The sequence below is a fragment of the Citrus sinensis genome, chromosome 3, assembly GCF_022201045.2.
Source record: "Citrus sinensis cultivar Valencia sweet orange chromosome 3, DVS_A1.0, whole genome shotgun sequence".
Taxonomy (NCBI): domain Eukaryota; kingdom Viridiplantae; phylum Streptophyta; class Magnoliopsida; order Sapindales; family Rutaceae; genus Citrus; species Citrus sinensis.
Window position 1 is genome coordinate 25,079,164 of NC_068558.1, and position 10,836 is coordinate 25,089,999.

General features: G+C 35.3%; 1 protein-coding gene across 3 annotated transcripts; it reads right to left on the bottom strand.

Annotated features, from left to right (window-relative positions):
- Positions 1–635: 635 nt before the first annotated feature.
- Positions 636–6,398, bottom strand: LOC102629007 (uncharacterized). 3 transcript variants are annotated; one of them, XM_006478096.4, is made up of 6 exons: positions 5,815–6,396; positions 4,443–4,562; positions 4,241–4,294; positions 3,413–3,576; positions 1,863–2,039; positions 636–975 (listed from the first exon to the last, which is right to left on the bottom strand). In XM_006478096.4, the coding sequence occupies exons 1-6, from the start codon at positions 6,199–6,201 to the stop codon at positions 750–752; spliced, it is 1,128 nt and encodes a 375-aa protein (XP_006478159.2). In that variant the 5' UTR covers positions 6,202–6,396; the 3' UTR covers positions 636–749. The 3 variants fall into 3 exon arrangements, with proteins under 3 accessions (XP_006478159.2, XP_006478161.2, XP_006478160.2); XM_006478098.4 differs by having other exon boundaries at positions 4,443–4,518; positions 5,815–5,989; XM_006478097.4 differs by lacking the exon at positions 3,413–3,576 and having other exon boundaries at positions 4,218–4,294; positions 5,815–6,398.
- Between the last annotated feature and the right edge of the window lie 4,438 nt (positions 6,399–10,836).

Sequence of the window (10,836 nt, forward strand, 5' to 3'; positions counted from 1 at the left end):
TGAAGCTTTAAGCCCCGATTTGTTGTTGAAGTCCTGTAATCATTGTTAAAAAAATTGTAATTATTAAATAAAAATTAATATTATATAATAAACATAATTTTTAAATAATTTTTGATAAAATTAAAAAAAATATATAATATAATTTTTCATCATATAAATATAAAATTAACCAATTTAATTTTTAAATTATAACAGTTAGTATTTATTAAACACTTTAGTACTGTCTAAACTACAATTGTCCAATTTCAATATAAAAAAGAATCTTATTTTTTATCTCAAAGAGAGTCTTATTTTTATCTCAAAGTCTTAAAACCTTAGTAATTTTAATAAAATAGCCACCATCTAAAATACGCGCATGCTTATTGGTCGTACATTTCCAGATTGCTGGAGTAGACTCCTGTAATTTTCTACTTCATTTTTCCAAAAGCCTCCTGGAAAATGTACTACCTGCACTTGTATTTTATCTTAACGGCTGTTTCTCACGATCGATCTTCTCCAAAATAAAATAAAAATAAAACAACTCTTAATGAAGTACATAATCAATTAATGCTAGTATTGGCGAAGCCGCGGATTCGATACTGGGGGCTCAGTTTTACAATAGCAAAATAATAAAATTTTCAAAAAAAAAAAAGAAAAGTACGAAAATCTAAATTCCATTGAATATTTAAATTCCATAATCGTAGATACAGTTTGTAGAGGGGTTTGGTCATGGTGACAAATAATTTAACATTCATTTCTGATTATTGGTATTAGAACTCTGATTTCCAAGTTCTATTGTAAAATCTGGCAACCCAAGGAGCAAGTTCAGTGATGTCAGGTGATCTTGGATTAGTAGCATAGTAATCTGACCAGTAACAATGTGATAGTTTATCAGCAAATTTCCCATCAGAATAGACACAATATGGAAGCTGATTTTCACCTCCATTCATTCTTCTTTTCCGCTCTCTAGGGTAAGCCAATGGTGCCTGTACATACCTGCATTTTACAGACAATCAAACCATGAGAACAATAAGACCCTGGGCGCAGCTCGCTTGCAGTCACTTGATCTCACATGACTGGCCGTCAATCTGGCCGCTTTGCGCCTACGTTCACCAGATCATCAATGCTGTCTAAAGTACTCGCTAACAAGATTATGGTTTTGTTCTATCAATTTCATCAAAAGAACATATCTAAACTATCTCAGCCAAATCTCACCCACAGCATAAGACATGATCATCTCATTTGCAAGTAAATGAATCGGAAGTTCTTACTCACATAGTGTATAGGCGTTTATGGTTTTTGGTCTTTTATCTTAGCTTTATTAAAATGAGAGCTACATAGAGTCCTCTTGGGAGAGAGCGCTCATTTTAGTAAAGTATGGACTAATTAATGTTAGATAGCCTTTCTGTTGCATCAAGTCAAAGTGGTGATTTTTTTCAGCCCGCTGCACTTCCACTCAAGGCTTCCACAACAATAATGTGGAGAAAAGAAAAATGATTTGCTGGCATGGACAAGTTTTTTAAACACAAGCAAGAAAGAAAAAGAAGGTTCACAAAATTCTTTGCTCATCAACAATACTTTCTGAATCCACTATGGCAGTCAATAAAGAGATTATATTCTGAGCGCGAAGTGAGTGAAATATTCAAGATATCAGTACAATAAATTCCTCTTTTACTTCTCAATTATTAGAAGCAGACTTCTCTACAAATGCATGTTAAAAAGGCATCATAGTTCCGAATAAGTTACTACATTATTCTCTACCTCTAATACCTGAGAATCCGTTAAAAGGGGTAACATGTTTTGACACCTTTTCCTAACTAATAAAAAGAGTATTGCAATGAAAATCATTGAAAAACATTTGAAACCAAGTTCATAGAAAATACCTGATTCCATCAAGCACTGCATCCCAGGAGAAATGGGTATGACCAAACACATGGCATGCAGATGTGCTTCCCATGGCCCCGTGTATAGACCTTATACGCAGCTCAAGAAAATCAGAGCCAATAATCTTTGGAAGATTCGGATAAAATAGCATCCTCTTCTCAGGACATAGGTCTTGCCTGGATGATATGACAAATGTAACAATAAATCAGTGCCCAGATGCACTTAAAACAGAATATATCTGAATAAAGTGGCATATTGAACAAAACTTTAGTTTTATTGGAAAGGTATAGAACATATTAAAGATCAAATAATTGATTTGACAATGGTTCTAAGTGTTTACACTTAAGCTTAAGACCATTGTAAACTGCATAATGCATCAGGTGACATGTATTCACCAGAAACTTTATAAAAGAGCATTGACAGATTTCTAACAATTGCAGTGACTCTATGCTACTAGAAGCTTCAAAATTCTTTTTGGCTTGACCAATACTAGGTTCTTGGGAATTCAGTTTGCCTTGAGTACATTAAACATTTTATTTACAGTGATTTGAAAAGGAAAAAGAAAATTCAGAAACAAAAAACAATTGATTCACCCAACTATGGAGAGATCTCAAGGAAGGGAGTACCAGCCTAAAAATCCCATGCTCAAATCCTTCAAAACCTCCAACTATTTCTTTCTCTCCAAATATCGCACAAATTGACTGTACTAAGTTCCAACACATTAAATGGTTAATGGGTAAAAAAAAAACACTTACCAACAAACAATAAATAGTCATCAGTATGCTACACCTGCCATAATCTAAGTCTGATAAGTTGATGCAAGCTAGGATAAAGAATAGAGAAGGCAAAAAGCATCATCCTCGTCTACCAAATACTAAAAACTGATAGCGGGACTTTCTAAAAACATATGGGAAGAAACCCTAGTCCAAAGAAAAATGCAAAAAACTTAAGCTCAATCAAATACAAGAAACTGCTTATTTGCAATGTGTTCTGAACAAAATTCTGCCGTCTAATCCTTCAAGTGGGAAGTTTGTTAATCTCTCTTGGGCCCCTAAAGTACATATAGGGTGATGAATCGATCTGCCCTTTAAGTATTTGCAAAACTAATGCTAGGGTCACATAAAACATAGCCAGTTACAAGGACAAATCCTTCATTACCTGCACCCGCAAATCCAACACACCATTGTAATTGCAGTTAATGCTGACACCATTTCCACACAAATAGTGTCAAGAATGTTCAGCCAACTTGCACAAGTACTTTTTTCATTATGGTTACAAAGAATAAGAATAAAGCTATAACAGCCTCACCAAAGAGGGGGGGGGAAAAAAGGAAAAAGTGGAAAAAAAACAAAGAAGAAAGAGAGATAAATATGACACTGTTTTTGGTAATGTCCACACCAGTTAATGAACAATTAAGACTTGAACAATATGGATTGTGGTTTATCTTAAAAAATGACATTTTTGAATACTTAAAGGTTATACCAGCATGCCTCTTGTTGAACATAAATAACACTAAACATATTTGCATTTCAACTAGCATTTGACCGACCTGGGCACAAAGTGAGAGAACGTGATTATTTGGTCACATGTCCTCTGGATCTCATTGATTACTTCCTGATTATTTTCATTCATTGCATCAAAGTATAAAGAAAGGGAGGCATCTCGGCTTGAAAGATCACCAGGCCACTTGCAGGCGTGAAAGTCCCTACATACCTAAGCATTGAAAGATTGAAAAATGATCCCCCATGAATTAATGTTCAGTAGTCACCATGATTGGTAAATTGAAAAATCACAAAAAAAAAAAAGCAATGGATTGGAGGAAAATGGAAAACACAGTGAAAGGAAACAGCCTAGTACAAGACAGGAGTTTGAGAAAACTATTTGAAATTTAGATAAACATAAAGACAGAAAAAGCCTCGATAAAAATTAATCGCCAGATAGGAAGAGCCAAAGTAACAGCACAAGAAGATCAAATTTTCCACCACAAAAACCATATACGCAAATCAAATAGCCCAACAGCTATAAATTTGGCATGAGCTAACATAATTGTCCAGAAAGATACATGGCTCCTATATTTAACTAATGGATATTACAATTTTTTGATAAAAAATGTAGCACTATTTAGTAACACTTGTTTGTTACAGTCATCATGCAGTGGGTAACTACTGCAAAAAGGGCATTCATTTTTTAGTAAAATAAAAAACAATAAAAAAATCTGATGCCAAATGCATCATCAAAAATAACTTCAATACAAAAGAGAAATTGTAGATGATATGCACCTCATGGAGAATAAAAGAAAAATTATGTTCAAAGAAACCTTAACAAACACCATCCCAAGGTTTATGAAACCTTACAAGGAGAAAAGAAAGTGAATCACCATCTCCAAAGGCAGAATGCGGATGCCACTTATATCCTTTTCTCTATCAAAGCTCTGCAAAAGAAGGAAGACACAGAGTATGTGGATGCACAATTAAGGATTTTAAACATTCAGAAACAACAGAAAAGAAAAGGCATTGCTTTGATAAAGTCATCAACAAACAGAAGCTGAGATCTGAAACACAAATTCCTTAACTAATTACCTCATGGTACCAAGAGAACAGAGGAATGATTCCCAAGCCATCTATGACCACTGGATTGATCTCAACTCCTAGTCCTCTACATGCATCAAGCAATTTATTCAGCTTTTCAAGAGAATCAGGCTGAAAGAACAAGCACAATATAAATTCAGACAACATTTTCTAAAAGCAGAAACCTAAACAAGAAGAAACAAATGCTCTCCTAATTGTAAGATTGCAAACTGCCATTGGATAAAATTTTACTAGTGTTGTAAAAGCTATGGCAACTTGATATGTAGAATTTGTACCCAAGAAGTGAAACTGAGATTTAAGAAGAAAAGAGAGAAGAAATATTGTAGTATTCTTTTTAACTTTCCATTCCCCCTCCAATCGTTCCATATTACGCATATATAGCCTCCAAACTCTACACACACACTAAGCTAAGAAATAGAACATCAATAGCAAAATGATAGCAAATTAATCTGGAACATGACTAGATTCATGCTGAAAATCAGCAACAAAAGCTTATCCAACCGAACCCACTAAGACCACCAACTAATAGAATTCTAATTAACTTAAACAAGTCTTCCACTTTTGCTTGCAAACCATGCACGTAATGCCCATGCATATTGAGCACATATCACAACTAAAGTGAGACAAAGATCCATAAGATGGGTTAAAATAATGAACAGCCACCCCATTTTGACGATGAAGAAGCATGGTCTAGAAGAAAATTAAGTTTACCGTGCCTGCATTGTATCAGTGGAGATACTTAGTCTGCATTCAGCTAAAGCAGCCTGTTATGCCTCTTCTTAGATTGACAAAATTCATGACATCACTTAACAGCACTGAAAAATAAAAGGCCTAACAAAAGGAAGACTCAAGAACACTTGATTTACTCAAAATGTAACAAGAAACAATTGATACACTATGCATTGATCTTTACCTAGGTGAGTTTTTCAATTTAAATCCACTGGATTATATCGAAACTCAGTTAAACTAGCATTGACCACTAAGTGGACAAGAATCAATCTAACTTCAAGAAGATTCAATTGATACTTTAAGTGGTTAAGAATCAATCTAATCCAAAAACGTTCTAGATTCATGCTTTTGGTTCAAATTATGTTTTCGTTTTCAAATTAGATGAATTTCCACATCGAAATATTTGCCTAACAAGTAACAAACTACTTGTCTAACAAATCAATCCAATCTAAATTCAATCCACTTGTATTAAAATGGTTCAACATGAATCATAAGGTATGATAATAATCATGAATCCTAAGTTTCTGACAACTACATAAAGTTAATAAATTTCAAATACAATTCAACAGCATAAACAATAAAAAGACACAACTAAAGCATAAAGCAAGAAAAAGAAACAAAAAAACTTTCTTACAAAATCATTTTCCTCCCCACGGCACCAAAGATCATGGTTTCCGGGCACGAATAAGACACGTTGAAAGCGATCTTTCAAAAGAGACATAGTCAAAACGAAATCGTCATACTTCTCGGCAACATCACCAGCAACAAGAAGAACATCTTTCTTGTGTCTTGTAGTGGACAAGCATTTGACCCAAGTCATGTTCTCAGAGTAATCAGTGTGCAAATCGGAAAGCACAAAGACCCTTAACCCAGAAGCACTTGTCGAAGAAGCAGCTGCAGAAGAAGTTAAAATCTCAGGCCTCCTCGTTGTTGTGTATTTCATTTGGGTTCTGATTTGTACTTGTTTGGGTAAAGGTTTCTGAGATAAGCTCGGACAACAAGGCATCAATTTCACTACCATGACCTCGAAATGAATCCGACCCAATTCAGATACCAGAGAATTCGATTGTCAATTTGATGCCCGAGATGTTCGTTCGCACTCGATTTGGACGTTAAATTAGTTGCTACTGATTTCAATAAGTAGTTTCGTTTAACGTTGGTAGGGAGGGACAAAAAGCCTGACCGGACCCTTGGCTCGATTGACCCGGTCCTAATTTTTAGGATTTTATCTCAAATTTAAGGGATTAAGTTCAGAGTATGCCTCAATAAATCAAGTCCGATTATATTTAGATTAGAGCTAAGGCCTTATTAAAAGTCTTAATTTGACCTTTACTCGTAAATTAATTTTTAAAAGGAAAATGTTATTTACCTCAAGTCAAACCGCGGGTCAAACCCAAAACTAATAAACAATACCGTTTCAGTTTTTTTTTTCCATTCATTTTACTTTCCTAAAACGACGTCGTTTTAGCTTAGTTAAGGCAAAACCACAACAATCCTAAATTGCTTTCTCTTCCTCTTCGTCTCATAGTCATTCTCCTTCTATTTCTCTGTAAAACCATTGCTCTTCATTTCACAGCCATTCGCGATCAACAACCATTGGCACCCACCATCACGCATACCCAACCATCGGCACCCACCACCACCGACAACCATCAATTTGGCAGCCACCATCACGTAGGGTTCCATCACACAAACCCATCCATCAGCACCACCAACACCGACAACCATCACACATACCTAGCCATCGTCACCACCACCATCGACAACCATCACGCCTGGCAGAAACAAGACTTAATGTAAAATTTAGAAACAAGTTCTCCTTTCTTTCTTTTTGGTATAATTCAAGAGTAATTAAGCTTGTAATCTAAGCATATTATAACGAACTAAGAAGTGCTTTTGCTTAGAGAAATGAAGTGCATTTCATTTTGCAAAAAAGAACATGCATGTGTGCATGTGAAAATTTAATGACACGTTACTGCTAATAATTCATTTGTGTATAAATGTATATGGATCTAAATTTGTCTTGATAATTTTGAACTTCGGTTTCCTTAGCTTGGCTCGAAGAATATATAGTACAAAGTTGCTCTCTAATGTGACATGAACCTAATTTTTTTTTCCCTTTTGGAATTATTCAAGAAGAGTCAAAGTAGTGAAGAATCTCAAGATGAATGGGTGTTTTGTTCTTTTTGGGAGTCAGTTGGTCCATCTATGTGGGTTTAGCTTAAAGGGTTTTGCAGTACTTGGGATCGGTTCTGAAACGAAGATGAAGAGAGAGCAATTGGGGCTGATGCTAACTAAACCAAATGGCGTCGTTTAGGGAGAAAAAAAAAAAAAAAAAAAAAAGAAAGAAAGAGAGGAAACGACGTCGCTTCAATTACTTTTGGGGTTTGACCTGGGTAATAACACTTAAAAATACACACTCCACATATATAGTCACAACTCCTCCACTAACATTTGTTTTTATTTGGAATTAATTTAGTATTTTGCATTTGATTTATTTATTTGGTAATTTAGTTAGATTATTACATGTTATATTTTTGTTAAGCTAAATAAGAAATAATTTATTAAATTCCTTAGAACCAAACTCAACATAAAAATGAAATAATAATGATACAATATTATTAGTAAAGAATGAAGAATTGAAATCCTATTATAAAAGAGTATTTAAAAATTAAAAAAAAAAGTAAAAAAGAAAAAATTATAGCTGGGCTCAAATAAAGACCGATTGAGCCTGAGCTCAATCGGATAAAATTGGGGCTTGGCTTGACCTTAGTTTGAAGGGTCGGACTTTTTAAAGATTAAGACCCTTTATCTTAATCATAGGTCATGCTCGGGTCGGTCTTGGAGCCCCTTGCCAAGCAAAGAGATTGGGAAGCTATTTGATATAAACTAGAAGACTACATCCATTTAGCAAATAATTTAAAACATTAAGGATCCTAATGCTATTACGTCATCTTAATTAATAATCAATAAAATCACTTAATTTTAAAATAATTTAATAAATTTGCTTTGCCGTTGGTTTTAAGGGCGCGCAGGCTAATATTATAGTTATGAACTCTTTTATGAATTATTTTTATATAAAATGATATAATAGAATATAACTGATTTTGGAAGTTAAAGGTCTAATTCTAAAAAGTGATTTTTTTTTTTGTTTTGAATCTCAGTACTTTGAGTATAAACTTTAATAGATGCGTGTTTAAACAAAATAAAAATAATATAACATAATTGATTGAATAGAAATAAATTATGTGATGAATAGCACATATAATATTTTATCAATTAATCTTGTGCTGTAGAAATTTTTTTTTTTTTTTACAAAAATTTGTAAGCAAAGTATAAAAAAAATACCAGAAAGAAAATCCTCCAACCAAACAACAAAACATTCGATTTGCAAAGCAAATTGAACGGTAGAATCGACCAGCCAAACGAGAGACATGGGCACCCAAGAAATCAAGATGAAGGTCAAAAAATCAATGCCTGCACTACATCTTCAAGAAGAAAAGAATAGAAAACCACACCTTGGGCAAGTCGTGGAGAAGGCAAGATTTCTTCAAGAAGCAAATTGATGTTGGTATGGCCTTAAGGATCATGATTCTCTCGTAAACTTATTTTGAGTAAAAATTGAAATAGTAATTAGTATTTAATAAATAAAAAAATTAAAAAGTTAACTCCTATTATACACTATTGTTAGATGCATTCCACAAAATGTTTAAAAACTAATATGAGCCCAGATTAAAAAAAAATTCTAATCACTTTGAAGAAATTAATAAAAAAATTAACCAGACATCAACGTGTTCCACCACCTGTCACGCCTCCACATATGATGTTCAGGCCACCACCAAATATGCCGCCGCCACCTCCTCAAGTAGCTTCAGTTATGCAAGGAGCCGCTCCACAACCAATAGGAACGGGTGCACAACCCCCGGTTTGGCTACAACTGCCACCACCTCCACAACAATTACTTGGAAGACCCCCGATGCAACATATGTCAATGCCACCACCTCCGCCACCCCATGCCCTCCACCATCCCATCAGGTTGAAGACTTGAGAGAGACATGATATTTTCATATTTTGACTAAAGTTTGTTGATTGCTCATTGTAGAACTTCATGTTTCTTCGTTATCGTTACTTCTTTCTTTAGTTTCATTCCTTTCACAGTCTTTATTTTGATCGCAGAGCTACGACGTCCTATTGATCGATCGTACGCGATGGCAGTGTGTTACGAGTCTGCAACACTTTATTTTTATTCTATTGAGTCAGTCAAAGTAGTTGGTCACTACTCCGAATAATGTGCACAAGTCTGATTTATTTGCCATTTTTTAGCTGCTGTTGCTATTTTTTAGTTATTAGTTGTGCTTTCGTTGTTAAGATGCAGAGTCTTGCAGTGCATAAATTCAAAATAGTTTATTCAATAAAGGCATCGAGAAAATTCACAACTTAATTATATTATCAACTGTTCTATCATTATTTCCCATTGTTACTCTTGTTACAGCAACATTGCTCGAGGAAGGGGCAAAGGAAGGGGCCGAGGTCAAGCCATTGGAGCAGATCGTGACATATTGGTATCAGAGCCGCCAATGGCAGATGATCAGCGCCTTCAACGACTCGAGAATCAGATAGAGAATCGTTTTGGGCAAGAACGACTTCTGAAACAGATGGAGGAGATGATGACAACAATGAACTCCCGATTAAACATGCTAGATTAAGGGTTCGTCAATAGGAATCAGGGACCACAGGGACAGGGTGGTTTCGGTGAAGTGGGTGGTTGGATGGCTCCAAAGCTTACCAAGTTGGATTTTCCACGTTATGATGGCTCTAAAGATCCAACACTATGGATTTGCAGGGCGGAGCAATTATTCAATTTTCAAGCAACAGCTCCTAATGATTAGGGATGACAATTTTTCCCAATGGGATGGGATCCTACGGGATCCCATCCCATTTGGGACGGGATTAGGACATATTTTTGTCCCATAAAAAAATTTAGGGACGAGATTGAGACATTTTTTTTATCCTAATTACATATGCGGGACGGGAGTGGGATTGACAAATTCCGTCCCATCCCGTCTCATTACCGATTAAGAATGGCAATTTTTTCAATTGGGATGGGATTGGGACATATTTTTGTCCCAAAAAAAAATAAGGACGGGATTGAGACATTTTTTCATCCTATTTGCATATACAGGATGAGACTGGGATTGGTAAATCCCATTCCATCACGTCCTATTGCCAACCCTACTAATGATCAGGTTCGATTAGCAGCATATCACTTGGAAAGGGATGCACAATTATGGTTCCAACGTCGTAAGAATCAAGGGCATCTTATGACATGAGAGGGCATAAAGGCAGGCTTGTTAGAGCGATTTGGCTCCACTAAATATGAAGATCCATTCGGTGAGTTGTGCAAACTTAAATAGACAGGAATGGTGTCAGAGTATCAAACTCGATTTGAAAGGTTACTAGCACGAGCGGGTCACTTAACAGACAAACAAGAAGCTGAGTGTTTTATCAGTGGGCTAAAAGATGGGTTACGAACTGATGTGCAAGTACAAAATCCTCCAAATTTAAGTGCAGCTATTGGGTTGACCTGAACTTATGAATTTAAGACCCAAAGACCTACGAATACACCAGTCTCCTACTTTGGACGGAATTCTAACAC